This window comes from Aptenodytes forsteri, unplaced genomic scaffold (genome assembly GCF_000699145.1).
Source record: "Aptenodytes forsteri isolate BGI_AS27 unplaced genomic scaffold, ASM69914v1 Scaffold87, whole genome shotgun sequence".
NCBI classification, from domain to species: Eukaryota; Metazoa; Chordata; class Aves; order Sphenisciformes; family Spheniscidae; genus Aptenodytes; species Aptenodytes forsteri.
In genome coordinates this window covers 5554807-5582790 of record NW_008796041.1, presented here as the reverse complement: position 1 = coordinate 5582790, position 27984 = coordinate 5554807, and the positions used below count along the sequence as shown (strand labels likewise).

At 36.6% G+C, this 27984-nt stretch overlaps 1 protein-coding gene across 1 annotated transcript in view; it reads right to left on the bottom strand.

Annotated features, from left to right (window-relative positions):
- The window catches only part of CACNA2D1 (calcium voltage-gated channel auxiliary subunit alpha2delta 1), a 375598-nt gene that overhangs the window by 214547 nt on the left and 133067 nt on the right, over positions 1-27984 (bottom strand). The window contains exon 3 of the mRNA XM_009285553.1: positions 18120-18179. Coding sequence (XP_009283828.1) covers positions 18120-18179 — 60 coding nt within the window. The remainder of the gene's footprint in view (positions 1-18119; positions 18180-27984) is intronic.

Here is a 27984-nt window from a genome sequence, read left to right as displayed (position 1 = left end):
TAGATATAAGGAAGAAATTTTTGACGCTAAGGGTGGTGAAACACTGGCACAGGTTGCCCAGAGAGGTGGTGGATGCCCCACACCTGGAAACGTTCAAGGTCAGGTTGGACGGGAGCAACCTGATCTAGTTGAAGATGTTGCTGCCCACGGCAGGGGCATTGGACTAGATGACCTTTAGAGGTCCCTTCCAGCCCAAACTATTCTATGATTCTATGATTCTATGATTCTATTCATTATAGCCAACAAATAAGATGACATTTAGGAATGTTGCAATCAGTGGTTACAAAATATTTAAAAGGAATCAAACTTTAGGCATATGACACTACAGTGGAGTAAAAACCCAAGAGTCTAGCTTCTCGGTGATCCATAATGGTGACTGAAGACATCAGGTATATTCCAAGGCTTATCCAAACCCAGCTGTGCACTGAGGTCAGCAGTCCCTAGCTGCTGGACCTTCATCATTGCAAACTCCAGAACCTAGAACCTGAGGATAAATGCTTGTGTCTATTTTTAAAATGGTATTTCTATCACTTTTTGCATGCAGATTCGTACTCATTTAGCCCACACTTGGAGTCAATCAGAAGCTGCTAAAACTAATTAGTGCTGAGCAGAGCCACAAATAATGAAAAATGTTGATAGATCATGACAGGAGACAAGGACTCTCAGTGGAGAACCTTGATTCGCTTACTGATTGTGTTTTCATCAGATGATAGCCAGGTAAAAAAAAAAACCAAACCAAACCCACAGCACAAAAAAACACAAACCCCAAAAACCCCTCCCTGCCAGTATCACACAAGTAAATTTATACTATCCTAATCCCTCTGGCTTTGTAATGCATTAAAAAATTGATGACCATAAGTAACTGAATTATAACTTTTCTGTTTAAGTAATTATGATCAACTATATAAAATGCAGAGCATATTCTTAAAGAGATTTTTTTTGCTTCTGGCAATAAAATGGACACTATTATTCTATACACAAGGTTATTCTCCCCTCCAGTTCCACACTTGTATTGTGAAAATAATCTAAATATATCCAACATAAGTCTAACAAACCTATTCACCAGCAATGTCATGAAGCTTGCATCGCAGCTAGTGGAAATCCATTGACACAACAGGTCAGATACAAAAGGCATATATTTCAGACTAGAATACCTTCTTTGAACTTTTATTCAAAGGCTGCACAGTGTGTTTTAAACCCATTATTTAAGCTCCTACTTCCTTGGGAATTGCACAACAGTTAATGACATTAAAACAACAAATAATACTAGGGAAAAAATTAAGTCATAGGCATTTGTAAAACGTTGCAGGAATTTTGAATTATCAGTGCTGGTAATTATTCTTAAACTTGACAATATAATGAGTGGATTGATAGTTGGATTAATTTTCAGAAGTCCAGGAACCATCATGTGATCTTAAAGACTGTAAAGGCAAAGAATTTAAACACAAAGACAAAATTTGCTTATGAATATGTCTATTTTGGCAAGAAATTAAGGGGAAAAAAAAGCAACCACATTATTTCAGTATATGTTTGGCTCCAAACAAATTAATTCATTTGAATTTGTGGTTTGATCCATTCAGAATATTTTATTAAGTTACTGAATATAACATATAGCAATCTGTATATAAGTTAACAAAATGTAAAAATATTTTCCCTGCTGAAATTGTACCAAACAAAACCAAATCAACATTATTGAAACAATGTTTCTTTCATCCTCTTCTTTAAATTTCCACAGAAAACTTAAGAGATTTAATTCTGATAAACATTGTTTTCCATAGAATATCAATTATAACAAAACGTATGTCTTCATCTTACTTTTTTTAAAAATGCTTTGAAATGAAAGATGAAAACCTGTAAGACTAATTTTTATATTTACATACATACATATGCTTTGAGAATATATCCAATGATTGAAACAGTTCCACAGAATCAGAAATTTCCTCCTCTATTTAATTTTCTTCTCTATTTCTCTCTTCACAAAGAAATAGTATATGGCAAGAAATATATTACACAAAGACACTGTAACTAAATTCTAAGGAAAAATACCCAGACAACATTAATGTCTTTTAAGAATCTCACTGGAATAGAAAAAACGCCTACATTTTGCACAGTTTTCCTTAAACTGCAGCAGCAGTAGGTTTTATACATCTCTTTCCTCTTTTTTCCATATGTAAAAAATAAAATACAAGGAGATTATAACTTGTATTTCTGCAGGGAAATTAAGCACACACTATTTTTTCCTTAGTATTACAATACTGTGTAACACAGGAAAAATTAATTTTCATATATAAATTATGAAAGCCTGATCCAAACTTTGGATCACATCTTACATAGCTGACACTGACCAGTGAAGCTAATGATGTCAAATAAATTTTTGAAAAGCATTTGTTTTCTTTCCCTGTCTGTATCAATTCTTCATTTGGTTTATTCAATCACTCAAAGTGTATCCACAAAAAACCCTCACAGAGTTATAACATACAAAAAGCAATTGCTATGACTTATCTTATACAATTTGCATGAAAATTAAAAAAAATAAACAAATCTCTCCATTTCCTCCTAAATGTGGACAGTACCTATCCAAAAGGTAATAAAGTTCAAAACATGTCCGGCCATGTTGTCTTTTCAGACAGTTTTGGTTCACGCACATAACAAATGTGTCTGGCATATTGACTGTTAATTATTTTAATGGGCCTCTTACAAAGATAAATCTTACCTGCTTTGTTAAGATTTTACTTTAAATGAGTTTGCTAGATCTCTGATGTCTTAGAAGGAAAGCAACTGTGGACTGCATTTACCAGACTTTAAGAAATATCCCATGCTCACCTAATTAATAAAGAACAGAAGGAATCATAATTTAATTATTCAGCTTTGACATCCATTTTGTGCATGTCTTGCACTCAATCACTGCAATAAAGCAAAGCTCCACGAGTATATTTTATTTCGGAAGCAGTTCAGTAGCATGAGACAAGCCAGCAGCTGAAAAATATCATTCATTTTACTATTTAACATAAAATGATGAAGACTTTCCAGTTAATCACTACAAGCAAAAGGACCATATCAAAAATAATTAAAACATAACTACTTTTCCTCTTAATTATTGGATATATTACACTGGTATGCTGGCATTCATGCAGAAGAGCAGTAAGATTTAAGAGCTGTATCAACATCTTGGTATTATGTTTCTCATTCTCTATCTTAACAACTGCACTAAATGAAAAGTTATTTGTGTTTTCTTCCACGGATCACAACAGGGGTTTTCACTCGCCTTGCCTTTGATGCTTAGGTCACAAACTGCAAAGAAATGCAGAGACACCCAAACTTCTGAATAAGCTGGTTCAGATATGACAGCAGGGTAAGGCGCTTGGATGAGCATTTGCACTGTCACGACCACAGGCTGCTTTATTTTGGGAAATCTCATACCTCTCTTGACAGCAAACTGTGCAATTTAAAAAGACTTCATATTATTTTAATAGTAAAAGGATATGACTTCTTTTCACCACCCAGTCCTGTCATTTTCTAGAGATAGTAGAGGGATTCTTTCTTGGTTTTGCTTTTTTCCTGAGTACTATGAAACACAGGTAAAAACTACCAAAAAAATGTTCTTTGAAAACGGGGAACAAACAAAAATAAAGGAAACCAGATGCTGGCTACATCCTCCAATGCTTTTGTGGAAGATGCTCCAATAGTTCAGTACTAAACAAAACAGAACAGTCCAAGATATAAGCAGGAGCGGAAAAAAAACCAAACAAAACCAAAACCAGATTCTTCTTTAATTGTCTTGTGTTTTCATATAACCTAGGTACATTAATTTCTACCAGTAAAAATTGAGAAATAAATAGTAAAAGTAGTAATAGTAAAAAGCAAGATGCTCAAACACAAGCCTATATAAAGAAAAACAAGCAAGATTCGAAATTGGTGTCGCTAAAATACATTATGGCTTATTTCATATTTTTGTTTGGCAATTAATCTGGAATTGTGCATAGAACCAGAAACAAGGATTGTATCTTTTTAAACCAGGCTGTAGCCTTTTCTTTTTCTTTCTCTTTGGAGGAATCCCTTTTTTTTTTAATCTTTTCTCTTTCAGTAAAATAGGGATAAGAACTAATTATATCCTATATACATCCTGCAATGATGAGAGCAGTCGGGACCCAACATTTGCTAACATCCACTTATGGACAAGTCATCTCCCAGGGCCCTGCAGGTCCTTAGGAGCCTGCCTGGCACTGAGCAGCACCCCGGGGCCTCCCCTACCTGCCCATGGGCCCAGGAGCCCCATTTCAGCTCAGCCTGGGTCCTTCAGTCCCTGCCTCAGTGGAGGGCTAGGAAGGCCTGTCTCCAGCCCTGCCTCTGGCCCCATATCCTAGATGGACCTCTGCCCTACGACAGACCCCTTGGACGTACGCTGCAGCTCAACTCCAGCTCACCTCTTTCCCTGGCCCCATCCCCTTTTCCTTCTGATGGTAACCTCTAGATGGACCCTGGATTTGGTTCTTCACTCACCATGTCTGGAACCATCAATGGACTCTGTTACCAGCACCCAGCTCTGCCTGCCCTGGTCAGCCCCATGGGACTGCACCCATCGGTGAGGGCATGGCCTGTGCTGGGTGACCTCCAGCTCCCGCTGGCCTGCTTTGGGAGCAGCCGGCCCTCGCGGCTGCTGACCTAGCTTTTGACTGCATGTGTGCGTTTCCCTTTCTTCCTAGCTTTTTCTAACCCTGCTGTAGCCACGTTCCAAAATTCTTTTCTGAGCCTAACCCAAATTTTAAGTAAATAATGGTACTTATCTTTGCTTACTATAATTTCACCTAAAGTTCAGCCATCACTCATACCATATTCTCTGACGTAACAGAAGAATAATATTAGGTAACAGGGGAATTTTGCAGATGAACTTGAATAAAGATGTTTAAAATACTTAAAATAACCATTTTCTGCCTTAAAGAACTGAAGTAAGCCAGTATCACCACCTTGATACTTCATTTACTCTCTACCATTTTATTTTACTTACGAAACTGACAATGTTATTTTGTAAACTCAGATCACCCAGTTAAGTCCATGGCAGCTTTAACCTGACTCCAGCTGCATCTCCTTGATGAAGAACAGAAGCTGTAGGTTGTTTGTTTGCTTGCTTGTTTGTCCCATTTTGTATTTTTTTTTTTTTTTTAATTGGAAAGAGGCTTTGGAGTGTCTGTGCCAGCATTTTTCCCCAGACTGATTTCCATACTTATAAAAGAAAGGCCACCCACATTGTCTGTTTCCACTCACCACTGGATAAGAAACTTTAAAAATTGAGTTGTCATAATATCAGATATTATTTCTCATTTACTTAAATGTAGTCATTTCTACCAAAAATGCCCCCATACCCTCAGCGCCAGACTAAGCACAGGCAAAGCTGCCAGCTCTACAGTGCATTAGATTGCAAGGGCAGTAAAGTATAGGCGAAGCCTGCTTTGACGATACCAAAACCTTGGAAAGCCAGACTGGTGGCTGCTGGCTGTCAGTAGGATGGAGAGAACAGCAATCTCTCCTTGGAAGAACGCTCTCTTCCTTAAAACCAGTTTCAGCCCAAGCCTGCACACATGCTCCCAGCAGCATGAGCAGCAAGCCCAGATCCCTGGTGACTACGTCTGATGTAATGTCACAGTTTTGCCAGTTTCTTCTGACTTTCCCTAATCCTGCCCTGGGGCAGAAGTCAGAGCAGTCCTGGGTTTTAACAACTCAGAGAAGGAATCAGCTAGTTCTGAATTTGCACACGTTCCTGGTTCAGAAATTACACAATTTCAGAAATATTTTAAATCTAATACATATAACTCTTATTCTAGGCAGAGAATTATTGAAGTTCACAGCATTTTAGTACTCCCATCAGAATCTATGGTAACACATGTAGGCTTGGGCCCTTACACTTTGTATAAGTCACTTTAAAATTCTTGTACTGTTCAGCATGTCTTTGAAATTCATCTCTTTTCTAAAATTCAGGGTGGACAGATAGACAAATAACAGAAGATGTGAGGAAAGAACCAATGTGAGAAATTTTACACAAGAAATATCTATCTATTGTGAAAAGTGAAATTAAGACAGGTATTTGATGAAAAAGACAGGCAGTCAGAAAGGTTCCTGCATACCTAACCAAAAAGGTTACTGAAAAAAGAGCTGAACACTGGAAGAACATAATGAAGAAGAGAGTATGAAGTAAATTGGAAAGAATATATTCAATTGATTTGAGTTTGAAGAAATGCATCATTTTGTCTCAAAATTTATCCTGTGATGCTTGAGGACCGTTTCAGCTCAGCTCTCAACAGCACCATTACGCAGTATTACAGAAGCGTGAACTGAGATTTCAGAAAGCCAAAGAGGAAGGAACTACAAGTGTTTAAGAAGGGGTAATGGAAGATGGGAAACTTAGGCAGAAGAGGAAAGAAGAAGGAATGCTGCAAAAAAGGGTGAAGTGTCTTGTCAAGGATGATGCCATGTTCACATCCAGAAAAGACATAGAGGTGAAAACTGGGGAGAAAGGCAGCAAAGCAGTCATTCCCAAACCTTTCCCATCAATGACCTCTTTGGCAACAGCCAAAACTTCCTGGGCCTCTTTCCCCTCCCTTCCCTGCCCCCTTCTCCTTTTCACACAGTTCAGGGTACAAACTTTGCTATCCACCTTGCCAAAGATTGTTTTGTTTTGTTTTTACTTTAGGAATTTTACTGAATGTGATGGGCTGGTAACTCTCACAGCTCCAGAAAATGGTATGAGCAGAAACCATCCTAACTTAGCTACTCTTTGCCTGGGAAAGTCCTCCAAAACTATTTCAGCAGGTCTTGTACTGTAAATACCTCATTTATGCTGTGATCTAAGACACTTTATCAGCATTATGCTAAAAACCATTATTCTGATGAGACCAGCACAGTCTGTATGCTATTTGGACACAATGAATTGAAAATAATAGATGTATGCAAACCATGGATACTGGCACAGAGTAAGCATCAGCCAATTGTGCAAACTGAGCCCAAGGGCCAGGATTCCTTTCCTGCTGTGCTCCACAAAGATGATGTTCATACTGAACTTGCTGAAAGTACCTATTATGTTTTCTCTGCTTGCATGTTCATTTCTGCTCAAATATTCCTGGTCATTAAAACATGACAGAGGTAAAATTTCAAAAGCACGGGCACATACTAGTTTAACTGCTTGTGTTCTCAAAATATCTGAACCCACTAGCTTTAGTCCCTTGCAGACGTGCAAAACAGAAACTCACCTAACAGTGTACAGCTGTTTATAGACATAAATACACACACATGTGCATATATACATGTAGATACATATATAAATACATGTACAAGTATACACACAGATGAAAATTTATACAATTGATATATGCATATACATACCTCCCACCTATTTAAGTAGGACTAGTTTAAGCTTATACCTCATGTGATTCTTAAAATATCACCTCAACCTTGTTTATGAACACTGAGAGATAAGAAAAAGCATATCTAATATCTCAGAAATGTGTAAACTTTAACTCTTGTTATCTTGAAGCAATAAACAATTTGACCTGTTTCATATTAAAGCATTTCAAACTCTTGCAAATATAGTACTGCAGAGCTCTCATGCACAGATAAAAGGTTTTTAAATATTCCATTGTCTGACATTCTTTTAATATTTCCTTATCAATATATAGATGACATGAGGAGATGATTGAATTGATTTAAGTGCATCCTATTCTTGACAAACATACCCCAAGTTCAACTAGATGTATGGATTTGCACTGCTCTACTCTTACCAGTACATGTAACCACTTCAGTGAACTATTTTTGTGTCAGATAAACCTACTGATATGAATCTGCAAAGGATATCCAGTCTTGCTGTCCATGTCATAGTTATTCTTCATAAAAGTAGTATTCATAATTCATAATCATAGCATAATTCATAATATTGTAATTCTTTTCATAAAAATAGTGGGATATTTGCCCTACTGCTATCGGTAGAATATCCGAGAAACTCATTAAACTGATGGATTTTTCCTTCAACATTCCTTCCTCCAATTTTCAAGCTAAATTTATCCATAACTGCTATATATCTATTGCTCTAAAGAAAATTTGTTTTCTCTTGAACAGCATTTCCTCTTGGTGTTTATTCTGGACACAGGCTGTTTACTGATCTGTAACCATGGTACTTTTTAGGCTAGAGCATGCTTTATTCTCCACAGAGAGTATGGTGTCTGTGTTTCAAAGTAAAACACAGATCAATCCTGAACACAGACTGCTGCTCATCCATATTGTGCTTGTTGCAGCTGCCCCCAAGACACCTAAGCAACCTAAATCAAGCCTATACGAGGTTATACCCTGTCTCACTTTCTACATGCCTCCAATGTTATCTCAACAAGTTTTATACCCACAAATACTCTTACATGCCCTGCTGTAACTGATGTAGCACCTGAAGCATACGAACTCCCTAGTTTCATGCCTTGAAAATACTGTTTTCTAAGCTGCACTACTTTCTTCACATTTCAGAAACTTTGAGCAGAAAAGTATACAAACGCACACACATATTACAACTTAGAGCCTCCTCGATATCACCAAGAGAAGTCACAAGACCAAGTCTAGTCTGAACCCTGACAATCTATGCCACTTTGTCCAACAGTCAGGTCCATAGATTTGTTTTATTCAACAGCATAGATTTATAGATGTAAGCTTTAGAAATGTAGTCCCGTTCCAGTCTTGAACTTATTTCTTAGAGAAATGCCTCAGGAAGCCAGAATTAAGACTCCATCCCCTTCTGTGCATGAAATATGCACGAACAAGAATGGGTTAAGCACAGGAAAACATACAGATTCGAGATTGCTTCTGCTACTGTAGGGTCACTTCACCTACAGAAGCCTTTCACAGTAGTCAGGCTGGCATTGCTGACCCTCTGCCTTTTGCTCCCTACCCTACACTTTGCTGAATGAGCTATGGCTTCAGGCAAGTCCCAGGCTCTACTCAAAAACTATCTGTGATCCTCATCTCCTGCATTATCCATCAGTTTTCCTTTTTACCATTCATACATTTAAACAGCAACTCTCCACCTTGGATGCAGAATCTCAAAACATGACTTAAACTAGCTGAAAGCCTTATGCAGCAATATTAATATCAGCAAATCTTTACAGATATGTTTCATAAATGTCTTACCCAAAGAAGACTGTACTTAGGAATGTTGCTTTGTAGTGTCATGCATGTGCTGTGCCAGGGCTTACTATGTTTTCCCCAATACCAAACTTTATGAATGGTATCCAACTGAAGTGAAGCTTTGAGGCAGAATTGCATTGCGGGGCGGGGGGGGCGGAGAGAGAGAGACCAAGAGAGACTGGAAGTGTTTGGAATTAAATCTCCTGTGCCCTGTGCTCCCCTATAATAAGGAAAAGAATCTCTTTCCAAGTCAGCTGTCAGCAGAAGAAATGGCAACAACCATCACTTGGGATTAACAAATGTACTGATAATATTTTTGAAAGGACTTCAGAATTAATCCAGCCTGTGGTTTTTTTCTGCTGGTATCCCTCACCAAAAGAAAAAAAAAAACAAAACACCTTTTGCCACAGTAACACAACCCTAGCACAAAATACCTGCATATACTAGTAAAATAAAACTAAAATGTTCTATCTGAAAGGTGGGAAATGCTATGGCAAGACTACATACTTCCTCAATGAGTATTTTAAAATACTTCAAGTCTAGAAGTAATTTAAACTACTATATGTCCTATATGGACATTGTTCAGTCTGGTAGAAAACTTTTGCTGGAAGTCTTCTTTCCCTTTTTAGGTGGGAAAAAAATCACACACAAAGCATAAAAAGTTTTATCAGGAGAAAACACCAGAATTTTGTGCAAGCACAGAAAAATATCAGTAGAGCCAAGCTCCTTAGTTTTACTGTTCCCATGTGTTAACTCTTAAGAAATGCAAAACTGAAGTTCCTCTCTTGAGAAGCCGTAATGCCCAAAGGACGAAGAAGAGAATCCTACCTGAATTAATTATTCATCAGGGATTATTCATCCATTTTTAAAAGCAAAGATCTGTTCTGGATTAGCATAGTTGTATTTATATTTATTCTTCATATTTTCAAGACAGTTACAATACACAGTGCTTCAGTGCAGTATAATTTGGGACTACCAAATGGGAAAATGAAAATAGAATGATAGTGTTTTCCATAAACACATAAATTACAGGCAGTCATAGAGTTGGCTTAGAGCTCTCAAGACATGCTAAATCCTAATATCCCTCCAATGAGACCTAGAGTTGTTTGTGTATTTATTTATACAGTTCTGATTTGCTCATAGCTGATAGCAAAAATGAACTGGAGAAAAATAAACAAATGCTTAACAGCCCACATTTCTGGTCAAATCAGGTAGAATTTTTTAATGTTTCTTTGCATGATGTAGAAGAATGGTAGCATACTGCTAATTTTGAAGAGTCTGTCTGCTCTATGTTATGCACATCTCTTGTTTTGTGGCAAGCCTACAGAAATATCTGCCACTACTTGAATCACACATCATCATTTTCAGGACATAAAAGAGCCACAATTTCACCTTTTGTTTAAATTCTATTAAGAATTACACTATACTCAGGGGATGGAAGGATAAGAATTCCCAAATCCCTTGAGCAAAATGCAGCTCTTAATAATAGGATTGTCTAGTACTCCCAAAGCATTTTAAAGTCTATGCAGAATGAAACTCCTATTAAAATTTCTGCTGTATTTCAACTGCAAAATAATACAGACATCAAACATTTTCTGTTTTCAGCTACTGCACAAGCCAATGTTCTTGGAACATCACTTCTTGGTAGTATATTTTAAGTATATAATGTTTGGAAAATGTCTTTTTTTTATTTTCTTAAGCCATTAGGATTTGTCTCTTTTTTTTTTTTCCCCCCCATGGTGTTTCATGACATCTCTGAGGCCTACAAACTTTTAAACACATAAACCTTCCGACTTCATGTTATCTCCTTTTTCTCTTTCTAAAGATGATAAGTTGTGGCAAAGACAAACTGAATTCTCATCTAGTATCTTACAGGAATCCTGTGGCAAAAAAACAAGGTAAGCTATCAAGGCCTGCATGACTCCTGTGGTTTTGTCATTTGAAAAAATAGAAGGAAATGGAGTGAAGAAAAACACAAATATCTCTACCTCCAAAAATCCAACCCACTTATCTCAGAACTTCAGAAAGGCTCTATTTTTAATATGAAATAATATGTGTAGTCCTAAACCCATATCTGTCCATTCCCAGTATTTGCCCCTTTTCACAGGAAACATTTTAAAAATATTTTGGGTCTAATTTGCTTTTAAAAAAAGATCTCTAAGGTTTGCTATTGTGAATGGTATTCCTTCTCTGAAGTAAGAATCAAAACTTTGTAATATTTTCTGAATTTCTCAATCTTTTAGAAGTCTGCCTCCATTATGAAAAGCTATATTTGAATGTTACTTACTCCATTGATTAACTTTTTGTGCATATTGTTATATCAGGGTTTTTTTTTCTTTTAATTAAAAAAAAAAGACCTTCTCTCCTCCTATTAGTAATTTAAAACCAGCAGAGTTAAGTAGGTTAATACTCCTTTTTCTAAAATATTTGTGCATTTCCTAAATTCAATGTAAAAAAAGGTCAGGATAACATGTATGTGATGGGCAATGGGGGAAATGAGTTTGCCTAGGACATGATGGAAACAGAGGAAACTAGTTAGATCCTAGTCATACTGGCGAGAATGAATCAAGGAGAAAGGTACTATTAGTTTTGAACTAAAAATATTTGGTAAAGAAGCCCACAGACAAACAGCATCCTTGAAGTCCATTTCTAATTGATTTTATGGATTCACTAAAGGTAGTAAAGCAATGCTAAGAATTACTTATCACAGATTTTCATTAGCAACTGAACTTGAAGGTGAAAGGTAAAATAAAAAACTAGTTAGCTTCATCTGTGTTACAAATTCAATGAACTCTTAGAAAATATGCACAGCAGCAGCCTGCAGAAAGCTTTTCTTAACATATCATACTTAACTTGTAAACTAAAGAACCTACAGGGTGTTAATAAATTGAGTACAATAGTACATCTTGCTTTTAATAAGATGTTTGTTCAGAAAGCACATTAAAGGCTCATTCAAAATGAAAGCGATAATGCATATGTATGGTGTCTTAATAAAGAGAAATCACACCTTTCTTTCTGTTTTTCTTTCCCAGCTCCTTCCCTCCACCCCTTTTTCAGAAGCTGCACATTTTTAAAATTAGTTTCCTGGTCAATAAGTAAAAAAAGTATTAGATGTCTTTTAATATATTTGATTTTTCAGATAAAATTGAATGCTTGAAAGATTCAACAATGATTGAAGGTGTTTCTTTGTTTTAATCTAAAAGCTTTTTTGGCAAGTTCCCTACCAGGGAAGCACTTTACTGCCCAGATGAGATCCTTGCAATGATTTATATTATAAAGTGACACTCCTGTACTCAATGTAAGCATATTAAGAGATGATAAATAACCAAAATCTAAAGACCAAAAGATATAGCAGAAAACCTAGCTCCTCTATAGTTACACATTTAAAATCCCTGCTTATATATAATCTTGATTCTCATTGTAAAGCTACCGTTTGCCATATTCTTTATCAACTTCCTAATTGGTTTAAAATTCCTAAAGTGTGAAAAAATAAATAAATCAAGGATTACAAATGTGATTACAAATGCATTCAAATGATTAATCACACTAACACTTATATTGGGGTTATCCTTATAAAGGATCACATTAGATCTTATGTAACAGAACAAAAGCATGGAAGAGCTCTCCTGTGGCAACCCAGATTTTAGAGGAAGTCAATGATTTCTAGACTCAAAGACTCACCTGAGAGAGTCTAGGAAGTTATAAAACTCCAGGCAAGCTAGCAAGAGGCATTACCCTTAAAAAGCTTTCTAATGACCTGGATTTTTTTTTGCCCTTAAGACACATTCCTTATATCTAACTAGTGCCTCCTAGAAACTTGTAAACCAGAAGGCACCACCAAAACTTTGTGAAAATAAGAATCAGAACATTAGGGGCAGGATGCTGGGGACAGACAAGTGGACAGTGGGATCCTGTTCCCGGTAGGGAATGCCAGACAAATTCTGCACTCATCTGGTGAAGCCTATGTCACATGTCTCCAAACAGGCTTCAGCATGGGCATCTTCACAGTGAATTGCTACATTAGGATGAATCTCTTCTTACTAATTACGGACATCCTAGGAAAGTAAGGGGAGAGTGCTTCAAAGGCTGTAACTGCTGTATCTGCTGTCTCGTTTTGAGAAAGCACTATTGAAAAACTTGCAGAAATGCCTGTTCCTGCAATACGGTGCTTTTTTATGAATCAAAAAGGTATAAGTGATTTGATAAGCATCAAATAAACATCAGAACAACCCCTAAACCAACCCTATTTCAGTAAATATGATTCATTCTTATTTCCTTTGCACCTCACCTTCCTACCACACCCAGTGCACACACAGAGCTCTGTCCCGAGTAGAATGATGTCAAAGTGCAAAACAATCACTGAGAGAAAAAAGGTAATTTCATTGCTTTCAGTGAGATATGGCACATTTAACTTAAATTATACACAAATGAAAGCTGTATGTCACAGAAGAGAAGGTGGCACACAGCCCTTCAGAGAAGAATATTATCCTCCCTAAAACCTTGACCATCTGCCTGTCAATTTAAATCAATTATTCGGCATATTTTTTTCCAAATCACATAGACTTTAGAAGTGTGAGGCCTTATCCAAACTGAGTCAAAATCAATGGAAGATTTATTTCGCTGGGTTTTGGATCAGAGCATTGTGTGAAGATACAGACAGCTTTGACACTTTGCCCGTGTTAGTGTTGTTAAAACCTCCTCAAAATTATAAAGTATATATGACTTTACTGGGAAAGGATCCCACACCTACTTTGCACCTGTGGGGACCGGTTCCCTGTACCCCAGATCTGGAGCAAAATCTAAACAGTATAATTTCCCACAGACGCTCTTTGCACCCAAGAGGACTATCAGAGGTACAAGCCATAGGACAGCTGTATCCTATCTTTGACGATCTGAGAGAAAAAGTATTCCAGTTTGTTTTCTTCACAGAGCTTTTCCCTCTTTCAAAAGTCAAAGTGCATTTACTAAACTGCCTCTTCAGAATGAAGCAGTATTAAAGCTGAAAGTTTGGTGTTTTGTTTGTTTGTTTTCCAGTTGAGGCTTTTAAGATGCAACATTTTAGTATTGTCGTAACATCCACAATAAATTACAGACAGTCCTGAAAAATCTTCAAACTGCAAGACATGTCAAGCACAGAGAGATGCCTGCTCTGCTCTTGCAGGTCACCTCTTGGATCAACTCTTGTGATGCGAGACTTGTTTTATCTCAGTTATCCTTTTATCTTCCATTTCTTTGCTGAGCAACTTTTCACTGCAGTTTTATGCAGCCAATATTTGTACTAGAAAAAAAAAATCATAATTCCAAAGTAATATTTCCATGACCTTTTGTCTTTACTTTTAAGCCCAGTTGGTACATAAACACCAGCCTACACATTATCTCAGAAATAACAGGACTCAGAAAATCATCTTTTACACAGAAGAATATAAAATGACACTATTGGTTAAAAGATAAGGCATATTGAAAGGATTTTTTATGTGCCATTTTAATGTGATAATTATTTCCTAAAAGTCTGAGTTTCAGTGTTCATATAAATAAGTGGATGCTAATAGGCCATCCATAAAGACTCCCCTTGTTAAAATACAGATGAGATATCCCTTATGGTTATACATGTGTAAGTACAATTAATATTGCAACCCAACTGGAAACAAAATTGCTTTAGTTAACCAACCATTGCAAGGCAATCAAATGTGGTATCAAATGTAATTGTAGAAGATCCATTTGGGGAATAACAGCAATTATTTCATACAGAATTCTCCCTTCCTTCTTCCAATTCACGTACAATTTGTTTCATGCATCTCTATGCCAGAAAAATAATTGGACCATCACAAGTGTCAAAACCATCCCCCTTCCACTCTGCAGCATACAAGAAAATTCAAACTGACAAGGCTGTTTCATTTAGAAATATTGGTTTGTATCTCTGATTTGTAACTGCATTAATTAAGCAGGTTTTATTTCTCCAGCTGTATATGCAGCCAGGGAATTGGGCAGTACCGATGGAGTAAGCAGAGAATGGCATTTATTTGCCTGAAGCTAAGCGCTTTGGATTTGCCTTCATAAACTTCACAAATACACACTAAAGACTTAATAGTTTTCTAACAGGTAAGTATTATTTTAGGGCTGTAGATGTAAACTGCAGTTCAGATATTTTAATTGTGCTTAATCAGGTAACAACACGTTACAATCCAATATTAATGATTTTTTTTTCCTTTTTACTCAGAAGACATTCAGTATTCTTAATTATTATTCTTAGTTAATAATCCTTTGAATGATTTTGCACTTTTTAGTAAATTAATTAGCAATTGCCAAAATTATTTTAATATTTAATTATGAATGCAAAATACCAAAATCCATTATGATCTTTATTTCTGTCACTTAGCTAAAAACTAATGGTAAATATGTAAGATACATGCTCTTAACTCATTTTAGATTTTTATTTTTGCTCTTGAGACATTCCATATACACCTGACAAACATTCATTTATTAATAAAAAGAGTATATATAGCCCCCAGTGTCAATCTCTGTATTTAGAAAGCTAATTCTCTCCTTTAGACAACTCTGACAGTCTTTACATGAAATTATTAGCTGAAATAACAAAAATGAAGCTGTGGGACCAAATCTGGATCTTCAAAGATTCCTCCCTGTACTACCTAATTTCAAAAGACCATATCTGAGGGTGCTGAATTTTTATTATATTGACATTTACCTGCAAATAAAATCTTTTAAAATCTTTAATGCTCACACACTTCTTTTGCTGCAAACTGTGCAATAAACATTCATATTTTGAATAAGGTGTTAGAACAGGCACTCTGGCAGTCTTTTGATTGACACATCCCTTGTAGCTCTGTATAGACCTTGGTATTATGGCCAGCCCTCTTTGCCCTTCCTCTTTTGGATTTGTTCCACTGAAGTCAGCCCTTATATACTTCCCCAGAAGGAATGTTTGTGATATTTTCTCCTTAAAACTTCATAGGCTATTATTCGGCTGCAATCTGACTGTCAAGGACATTGCTGATCCTGAGCTCATTAGAAGCAGAAATAGATTGTCCCAAAGAGTTTCTTTCTACAGTGACTCATGTGCAATGCTGCTGGAAGGGCTTTCATCACCCAAAACCAAATCCTGGACGAGAAATAAACCTCATACAGCATGATGTAGGCCATTCATAATGCTATCAGAAGTACTTTAAGAACCCTCATCTGCAGAAAGTTTTACAGTATATCTTCTATTTTCCATCACAGCCATTAGGAGAATGAATCTTCCAGTGAAAATTAAGTTTATCAGAAAGATCTGTGTGCAAACTAATTTGAGCAGGCATTTTCTAAAAAGTAGGCCAGAAGAGAAGAAAGATTACTTCTGGCCAAAATGGAACAAATTAAATTATAAGAGGCTTAATACATTTATTTGAAATTTAATTGCATAACCTAATGTCAAGGTTATTATATGGTGCACGCTGTTCTCATCCAAATTCAAAACAGTAAAGCACAATCTCGGTTTGCAGTTACTTAATATAAATCCAACTGGTTTTTTTTTTATTTTATTTTATTCTGACCATAGTCTTTGCCTGAGCCACAACATTAATATAAAATCACATTTCAAAATTACTTTGAGATCTCTCCTTGGCAATGAATTCTGATAAGACCAGACGCCTCTCTGGTATGACTGACTTCTACTGCAAGCAAAGGGCAAAAAGAAAACCAAAAGCTGAGACAGTGTTGTTGATGTGATGCCAGTGTGTACAGTAAGAAGCGAAATTGTTAGAAAGAGCATCTGACTGTATTCACACTGTTCTGCACTGAGTCCATCAAACCTGCAGGATTTGTTTTCTATTCAAAACAGAGACAGATTAGCAGAAAAGGTCACTGTAGAATTCTCATTATTGCATCCCTATGGAATATGCATTCTGTGTTTTACCGTGTATTGGAAGCTGTGCCTGTGCAGAAAGCACACTTAAAAGCATTCAGGCTGTGTCCAGACCCTCTTTGTACTCCTCAAAGCTAGTCACTCTTATCTGAATTATTTGGCCTGACCTTAGAGGGTTTTTTTCTCTGTTTGTTTTCAGATCTCCAAGTGTCTGAGGAACACTGGATCAGAAAGTACATTATAGAAAACCATTGTGCATTTAACTATGTGCCACTATGATTCTAGTGGATGTACAAACACAGTCTAGGTTTGTAGCAGCATCACGTAAAAGCACCATCTGCTTTTATTTCTGAAGGAACAGGTAATGAAGGCATAATAAATGACTTTGACACTTAACAGGGAACTGTAGCCTAAAATTAACAGGCTTATAATCATGCAGCACAATATTAATTTGGCTTGTTCGGTAATAAAGAATTAATGTTGTATATTTTATTATCATCTCACTTGTTTTTCAATAAAGTCTGAAATGATTGAAGAAGATAGTTTAGTGTTTGACGGGGTTAAGGCCTCTTTCAGTACTGCTAGAATACTGAAGAGAAGAGACGCAGTTATTAAAGTATGGAAAAGGATTCTAAAATAATAGTCTATGACTCCCAATATAGACAGTCATGTAGATAACCAAATCCTTCTGTATTAAGCTTTTTCCTGCTTTTTTCCACCACATAAGCAAAAGACAAGTTGTAAAAATCTTTTCTATGATTCTGTGTTTCAGTGCTTGGAGTAGCACACTTTTAATTGGTAGTAACCATCACTTAGATACCTTCTCTGTAATCATTCCTTGTATGTCAAAACAAACAGATGTGTTGTGTACACCTCAGAACTACATCCCTAGGTCTGCAAAGCTCCCTATGAGCTTCTGAAGTGAAAAGTCCACTTTATTCTCTAGACACCCAGACTGAGACTCTGTTTACTGAATAAAATAAGATGCCCATTCATAGTCAATGACTCCTTCTGTGGTGGATACATAAACAACATGTTTGTAAGAATATAGTTAACATTTCAAAGAGGAAAAATCCGAGAGGTTAAAAGGAGAAAAACTGAAACTTACCCCAAACTCATCCCTCCACTGATGTGACGCTTGGTACTTCTCTGCTTCTTTAGCAAGGCGCTGAAGACCAAAGAGAGAGAGGACATGCATTTTAGTCTTTACTGTCAAATAGCAAAATCTTTTTTATGTTCTTCATATACATGTTTTCTCTATATAATTTTCTATATATCTATGCTTTTTTGCACTTACTGGAAAATTATGTATATTTGAGTAAAGATGCGCCATCTCATTTCAAAAATGCTGTTTTCTGTATTATTTGCTTACTTAAGTACTGTAATCATGCATTAGAAAACTTAACCCTCATTCCAATGTCATTTAAGAAGTTCTAGTTAAGTTCAAAATCCATCAACATCCTTCTGAAAATACTTTCTCCTTACACACACCACCTTGCCTTATATGTATTAATTTAATCTACCATCCAATGACAAGTATTTATTAGAATGTTAAAACACTGTATTATGGACATTTATTTCTCCATTAAATTATTTAGCTTCAATTATAAGAAGTACTGACATCCCCCGTGATTATTAGGGACCCATAAAAACTCGGTAATTTGGACTAGCTGTAGGCTGGTCCCATGGACTGAATACACATTAGCAGTTGGAGAGTAACAGGCATGCTCCTAGAGGGCATTTTTCCCGTTTAAATTAATTTGAAAGAAATCCAGTTTGTCCACTTAGCCCCACGGGAAGCAAAGCGCAGCCCTCAGGAATGATCAGATGATCCTCTTGCACATCAGTCTCTTGTACAGACACATCCATTGGGTTGGTGACATGTTCCTCCTCATACAAAATTATAAGTCCTTAAAATAAAGCTGTTTGTACACGCTTATGAGGAGTTTACTACAATGAAAGTTGCTGAGCGTAATGCGTGTTCTCCAGCTGAGCTGCACACAGCAGCCCCAGTGCCGGCAGCCCTGGAGGCAAGCACCCATCCTGAAAGCAAGCAAGCGCGCTCTGAAGAAGCAGCTACCTGATGTGAATGTAGTTCATGTGGACTCAGCCATGTCCTAATTGTTGAGTAACTTACTTTGAGAACTAAATTATTGTATAACCCAATAAAAATTTTAGCAGCTGTTTCTGGGGAGTCATGGTCCCTTTCTAACAGAAACAGCCTGGCTATAGCCACCAGATAACTAGGGATGAAAATGCTTTACTGTGTAACAATATGTGCACGGTAAGCCTGATGATCGTTTTAATATTCAGACCAATTCTTACACAAAATGAACTGGTGGTCTAAGTCACATTTTCAGTTGAGTCAACTGTCAGTTCTTGCTAACAACCAAAAGGAATATGACCAGAAAGTTCACGTAAGCTGGAATCACAGAGATGGTGCTGTCAGGATCTCACCTCAGCCACAGCCCGGGATAGCTAGATAACCACTATGTTATCTGATCCCATGCGGGCAGGCCCTCTCCCCCCTCTAACAACTATCAGGATGATAAATTTCACAAAGCAAAACTTAGGATCCTTTCCTTTCTTTTACATTTGCAATCATCCTATATAAACAAAAAACCCCAATAAACCTGTGTGCTCTGCTGCCAGAAAATGTGTCCACACTCATTCGTTTTATTGTCAATTCAAACGATTCTTAGCTAAAAGAAAGCTACTAGCATCTTACAGGCATTGCCAATCGGAGGTGCCCTCCAGAGTGGCCAAGTACCACATTAACAAAGGAAAACCTATGATATAATTTGATGCATTACACTGGGAAAAAGCACAGTACAACTCTCCCTTGACCACACTGGACAAACACCTCAGATACCTGCAGTATTTTCAGTTTTCTGGTAATATACTAGAACAATTTTGTCCATCTAATTTCTTCACTCACTATTGCCAGTTCTGCATCTAAATTTGGCCTATCCTCTGATGAGTTCACGCTGATTAAGTCATGTTTCACCAGATTGTAGCAAAGCAAGATACGACACTTACTGCACATGTAAATAGCTGCAGTTAACACTGCCCTCGGATTTCCCTCACAGTCTGCTTCGTTACCTTAAGGTACCCAGTGAACTGCATTTGTTTCCTACAACAGACAATAGAATCCAAATGCACAAGCTGAAAAATGGATTATGAAGAGAAATATATAATAACCATTAACATTACTACGAATTTCGCATGGAAAGAACTGCAGCCACACTAGAAATTCCTCAGCTTCATGAAAAGTTGGTAGATTCTTCAGCCAATCTGTACTGTAAAGTAAAAATGCTAAAAGCAAATTGAAAAAATAAAATGATGCATTACACTGGGAAAAAGCACAGTACAACTCTCCCTTGACCACACTGGACAAACACCTCAGATACCTGCAGTATTTTCAGTTTTCTGGTAATATACTAGAACAATTTTGTCCATCTAATTTCTTCACTCACTATTGCCAGTTCTGCATCTAAATTTGGCCTATCCTCTGATGAGTTCACGCTGATTAAGTCATGTTTCACCAGATTGTAGCAAAGCAAGATACGACACTTACTGCACATGTAAATAGCTGCAGTTAACACTGCCCTCGGATTTCCCTCACAGTCTGCTTCGTTACCTTAAGGTACCCAGTGAACTGCATTTGTTTCCTACAACAGACAGTAGAATCCAAATGCACAAGCTGAAAAATGGATTATGAAGAGAAATATATAATAACCATTAACATTACTACGAATTTCGCATGGAAAGAACTGCAGCCACACTTGAAATTCCTCAGCTTCATGAAAAGTTGGTAGATTCTTCAGCCAATCTGTACTGTAAAGTAAAAATGCTAAAAGCAAATTAAAAAAATAAAAGGTTTTGTTTGGTTGTTTGTTTTTTTTTTTCGGGGGGGTGGGGGTGGTCTCAAATGGAGGAAAAAAGAATATTCCCCACCAAATTCTTCTCCTTGAAGAATTTTTCAGTCAGGTTTAAGTTAGAACCCATCCTAACTGTCTAAATAACCTGCTAAATAACACTACGCACAATTTCAACAGCTCTTTATAACTTAAAATAGCTTCCAAAATGAGAAGTTGTCATTTGAGGTATGTGTACAGAGCATAAGGTTAAAGTTTGTTAAAGGTAGTCAAGCTCATATGAAGGCACAAGCAACCAGTTACAATGATGAACAATGAGAAAACGGCTGTGTTCCTTAACTCAACCAAACCACATCCCACACATGACCACGAGCCAGGCCTCTGATTACCCAGCTCATCTCCAGCAGAAGACTTCATCAATGTTTATGTGCAGGCTATCATAAGGACACAGATCATGCAAGGACTTAATTTTCAAGAAGGTGATGTTTTTTCAAAAGATAGGGGTTGACTGATAGGAAGTCTGTGCAGGCGAAAACCAGAATCATTCTCTCCTGTGTAATACCTTTGATATTTTTAGGAAAGATAAGGGAAGAGTATTCAAAATAAATTACAAAAAAAAAAAGAGTATTTTATGAAGCTAAGGTGTTCTGAGAAGTTCCTCATTTCTATGCAAGGAGAAATGCTACTGCTACAGCAACATGGACTCTAATGACTGAGACATTCACCCTTCCACCGAGAGTGCTTTGTTAAGAGCAAGAGTAAGAAGTCAAGACTCTTGGGTCAAAAATAAGCTAGACTGTGAAGCAAACTCAAGTTACCTATGCCCTTTATTGTGACACAAGGAGAGACTAATTTTTCATCTCTCTCAAAGAAATTGTGCCTGCTTCCTTTTGAGGTATGCAAATGTCAGGTCTTGCCTTCCCTGTTTTGATGGAGGAGTCTCTGGAGAACGCCAACAGAGGAGTAACACAACAGCAGGCTGACACCTGACACTTCCCATTTTCCCTCTCATTACAATAAGAGTTTAATAAGGTAACACCTTCTTTAACACCATGACCCACTGCAGTTCCCCACAGGTTTCTCTAGCAAATACTAAAATGTTGAGATTCATATTTTTATATGTAAGAAAATAATCAGAAATGGTTCTAAAACAAACATGCAAAACAATATTTCTGCATATTAGGTTTTAATAATTTCTTACTCCATGCCTCTGTATGCATGCTGTGAATACGAAAGTTGTGAGATGTTTTCAGGCCTTGAATGAAGCTCTATTTAACATCATCTTTTTAGATAGGATGAAAAACCAAACACCACTAAAAAGGGGAAAAGGAACAAAACTGACATGTAACAGAAACATTCTGGCTTACTTCAAGGTATTTAAAAAAACCCTACTTTGTACAGTCTGCTGGAGAACAAGGATTCTCAGATTATGAAAATGATACTCAAATTACTTGGAAGTAGTACATAAATTGAGAAACCATGATCAGGAAGAGAGGGCTGCAAAAGCTAACAAAATGCTGTAGCATCTACTCCTATGTTTTTGGAGGGTGCCCAACAGCTGTGACATGGTGCTTCTAAGTAAGAAAGAGACCAAAAGGGCTGATGCTAGATTTAGCCAGTGTGATTGACACAGTAGTTGATGTCAAATTTAAGGTGCTTGAAAACACTGTGATTAAACAAGCATTTGTTCAATAAATGTTCCTAGATGAAACAATTATTTCTACCTCCTATTTTTTATTATTTTATCTTATTTTAATGAATGAGAACTGCTCTCTCCCTTGCTATTTTCTAAATTGAGCAAGAATTTTCAGAATACTTAGCTCATCAATAAAAGAACAATTATCCCTTGAAAGGCAGCCACCGCCCACAAATAAGTATTTTTAATCAAACTTTGAAAGAAGTCAAGAGCTACCTTCCACTAGATTTCCTTAAATCTTTTGAAGAGAATGGTTACCCTTAAAGCAAAGCAGCTATTGGGAAACATAGATAAGATGCAAGTGTTATTTACTCCATCAGCTGATGAACTTTTCTTTAACTTTTAAAGGGATTACAAAAGATTACACACGCACACAAAAAAAAAAAGCAAACCAACAACTACAAACCCAAAGCCCAGCTGCCTGTCAATCTCAAAACTGTCTATTTTCGAAGGTCTTGTCCCCAGATTCCAAGTGCACTTTACTATCTCTGAAAGACAGCCTTTGATGTAGCACAGACTGCAAGAAAGAGACCTGAGGAATCCCTATCTGATCTGTAAAGATCAACTCCCTAGAAGGCCTATTCATCTTCCAGCCTTCATTTTTGTGTGCATATATCATATCTTTATCCTTCTAGCCAGCACAGAATTCTGTCAGCTAATGGCCCAATTACAATTATATTCAGTACAATGAAATCAATCTTTTTTTTGTGCTACTCACTCTCCTTTAAGTATTTTATCTTGAAAATAATATTTGACTACCCCTTGATATATTAAGCTATTATAAAATGTGTAAGCTTAGAGTTATTAGACATCAATAGCCTCACAAAGCCTTCTAAAATTCCAAACTCATGGAATTTTTAGGTTATTTCAAGAAGAGAAATACCCAGGGAGAATATATCAATATCAAGCTTAAATAGAACAATATAGAAACATAAAATGAACTTCAAACCCTGATTTTAAAATATAATCCAAATATTCAATCCTGTTTTTGCATGAACAGTGTAAAAGCCACAAGTAGTATGTGGCAGTTTCAAACATGGTTTTCATATATGTATCTGAAACACAAATAGTGTTCTTCTGTAGATGATTATGAATTGCACATCACTTACAAGAGAGAAATATGAGGGAAAAATTTTGTAAGACTGGGATAAGGTGTCTGAAGCGTCAATGGAAGACTGATACTGTTATTTCACTGTAGCTTTAACACAGACTGACAGAATTTTAAAGAATTGCATTTTCATCTCAGTAAGATGTTACAACCTGTATTAAACCAAATTAGAATTATTTTCTTTTGCCTTGATTCTACTGTCTTTACTTGCATGGACTGGTTCTTCTTGTAGTAACTCTTGGTAATGAACTAGTCAAATACCCATGAATTACCCTATTACCCTATTGTATAAAAAGATCACCCAGTCTGGCCCAAGGGGGTGTGATTTCAACAAGCAACACTTGCAAATTGGAAGGTCAGTAGGCAAAAAGTGAGCTTGGGAGTGCTAATGATAACAAGGTCATGACCCCCATATAAATACACGTGGATTTACTTTTCCTTGTCTTTATTTCCATACTCCCAGTGGGGCATGGGAGGGGTTAATAAGGACTGATTACCTTTTTACATGTAATGCTTATGAAGATATTTGTTATATGACCTTTCTCACAAGTGGGCATTCATAATAGTTATCAGCACAAAGGCTGATCTAGATTTGATGAAGCTGTGACACATTAGTTTTGGTAAGATGGTCCCAACCATAAAACAATGTCTTAGATTGAACCAAACATATACCTAGTTTTGCTGATTTAAATTGTAACCACAATGTTTAAGTTCTCCTCTTCCAAACATTTTTTTTTCTTTTAAAAATATTTTGATCGCTAACACTGTAGCACGTTTCCCTGATAATTCATATTTCCCTACCTCAAATAAGAACTGTTATCCTATGCATTGCTGTATTCCATTATGTAAATACCATAATCCTCAGTATAAGTGTAACCAGAATTTCAATACTTACACAGACCTTTTAAGATTTTTTTAATGGTGACCAACAGTAGGTTTTTGTTTTGTGCTGATCTGCAGCATCGTTTTATTTCACGTATTTACACTGCAGAGTCACAGCCTCTCTCCTACTCTAGCATCTGCTGTGCCACATCTGATGTGTGGTCTGTTGATAAGGATATCTGAAGCATATAAGGTCACAGACAAAGAGTATGTTTATAATTGGTCTCCTATATTCAACATAGACCTCATATGATATATTCCCCAGCTACTGTCTGGAGCCAGTTTCACTTTTGTCATCTGAGGCAGCAGATGAGTCATATTCATAAGGAAAAAGGGTACGTTAGGGGTCTGCTGACATTGTGAGCTTTACCAAAGCACTCTTCATATAAATTACTGGACTGAATTTGTATGTAATCTAATACAATCAGCAATTAGCACATTTTTTTAAAAAGCTGATGTTGTTATACTCTGGACCACAATTCAAACTAATGCCTCAAACTTTGTCTTCCACTATTAACCATTACCAACAACCTAAATTGCTAGATTTTTTTTTTCCTAATCCAGCTGTAGAATACAAAACTCAATTTTAATTAAACAACAAACAAAAAATTATTTTACACGTTTTGTGTGCTTGTCTAATGCATTTCAAGCCATTTCTGTTTTATTCACATGAACAGTAATTCTATCTCAGACCTTCTTAATCAGTTTTTCTGACAAGATGACCTCATATCCAATACAAGGCTGTCATGTTGGCTAAAAAGAAATCTAATGGAAAAATTTTATTATCAATTTCCATATATTTAGAAGACAGGGCTGTAAAGGATTTCTGTATCTGTTAACAACTTTAATGAAAATCATTATGATTCAAGACAATCTTTATTTCTACTGTTTAATTAAATGAGTGAAGGAAGAATCAAGATGATTCTCAGAGAAATTTTACCTTTGTAGTGGATTTCCAGTTCCAAACCAGAAAACTTAAAATAAATGAAACCACTGGTCTAAATAAGGTCAGAAATCAATGGGAAACCAAATCTGACCTAGAGTACTTAAGATTACAATACTGCAGATGAAGTTAATGCTTTCTAACATGAATAATCATATTGATTTTAATAGGGAAAACTAAAATAGGGAGACCATAAATGAATACATCACACGTGGATTTTGACATCTAAAACGTGATGAGGAATCACCTGTCTCTGACAAAACTGTCATATAAGAAAAGTCAGAAAGGATAAAACCAAAAGACCATTTGGCACAGTAACACTTCTCCACTACATAAAAGCAGCCCTTCTCTAAAACATGAACTAGAAAGAGCTCTTCTCTCCTGTTTCCTCTCTTATTGTGTGAATTTAAGAACTTAGCTAACAGTAGCAAATTATCAAACAGAGAAGGCAAAAGTGACATAGTGCTAGTACTACTTCTACTCCTAAAAGACTGCTGAAAGTGTTTTTTTTAAATATACTAAAGTAGGATTCTTAGTTAAGATTTAGTAAGAATCTAAAAGTAGTCAAATGTACAGTTAAGGTAAAACAATCTTTGATTCTGTCCTGGAAAAAATCTCAGAACAGCTGGAACTACCCATCACTGAAAATCATCACTGAAGGATAAATAAATAAATAAAATATGATAACAAACACTCGTTTAAACATCTGGAAAAGCAGTACAGCTGGGTATGCACCTAGGTGACTGCACAACCTATGGAAGTTGCAAAGAGGGATGCTGTCAAGTACCAGCTGGTAACTGTCTGGAAACGTACTGGTTGCTACCTCAGCTTGGTCTCTAATGTTCATAATCCTAACTAGTAAAACCATTGGTACTAGATGAAAAGAAACCATGCATGAGCAGCCAACAGGATAAATGAACCGCAGGTGCAAAAACATTGCTGGAGGGCACCTTTCTGAGTACCAGAGAATAGGACAAACCAAATGCAGCCACAATGAAGAACAGCGGGAGCACAAAATTCTCTTTTATGACTGGAGCATTGAGTCAAGTCCATGAGGTATGAAATATGGTTTGTATGAAATATCCTACAAACAATATGCTGCAGAATGAGTACACAAAATAATTCTGTTTAACTATTATTAAACAGCAACAAGGAGTGTAGGAAATTCTCATCAGAAGGTAGAGAAGCAGCACTTTGTTAAATTCTACATTTTCCACATTTATGGGGAGAGGAAGGGAGGAAGGAGTTTCAGTTCCCAAGTCTGAGTATATTTCTAGGATGCATGCAATCAGGAGATTTAAGAAGCTGGGCAATATTATGACAGCTTGATACTGCCAAAAATGTTTCAGTAGACAAAAGAGTAAGATAGAGAGAAATGTAGATAAAGGCATGAAGAAAAACAATCAGAAAAGAAGAGTAAGAAATAGTCTGTCAAATGCATCTTGACATCTAACAGTGAAATTTTGCTAGAGTGGTGTACAGAATCAGCAAAAGACCACTTCTTTTAGCATATAATTTATCCTTCTCATTTCCCGAGATTTCAAACTCAGCGCTTATTACATTTTCACTCTAATAATTCATATGCCTTAAATGCAAGTCACATTAGTGTTATATTTTTAAACAAGCTCAAAGTGAAGGACACACGCTGAAAGCATTAGACTGAAATTGCCAACTGCTCTGGCATATCGCAAATTGCATAACACCACCAGCTCCAGTTCACTGCCTGCCTTAGGAAACTCTTAAGCTTCACAGCTGAGCTAGTAACTTCACAGGCATGATTAGAATATGACACGATATTGAGTAGGCATGCCTTGTTACCCTGCTTTTTCAACTATAGTGCATGTGTTGTTTTTAGCAGGGAGAAATCAGGACTACATAAATTTATTTTAGAAATATCAAAATTAACCCACTCCAAAACAAGTGTTCTAAAATGTCAACAATGTAATTTTCCTCTAACTTAAAAAAAAATAACACGGATGCAGTTCAGCTTGCTTTACAGCACCTTTAATATCTACTCATATCCAGTAAAAATCAACAAACAAAACACCCTTAGCTGCTCAAAATTTATACATGCTAGCAGTTCCATTAAAATCTGACTAGGATCCAAACTGGAACAGACACAACTGAAATACACATGTAGCTGCCTAATTTCAAAGGAAAAAGTAGGAAAAGGAGCAAAGCAAGTAAACACCTCCTTACTAAGGACAGGGAGAAGAAAACATTGATACAGGCTTACATCACTTATGCAGGAAAAACACTAATGAAGTCAGTTATCTTTAAACAAATAGGGGATGCAACAGCAGTTGCATTTTGCCTCATTGTATAATCAAACTGAACAAAACATTTAACAGAATGTTCTAGTTTTAGAGGAAGCAGTCAACGACCTGCTATGCCACCTGGATGCTCACAAGTCTATGGGGCCGGATCAGATCCACCCGAGAGTGCTGAGGGAGCTGGCGGAGGAGC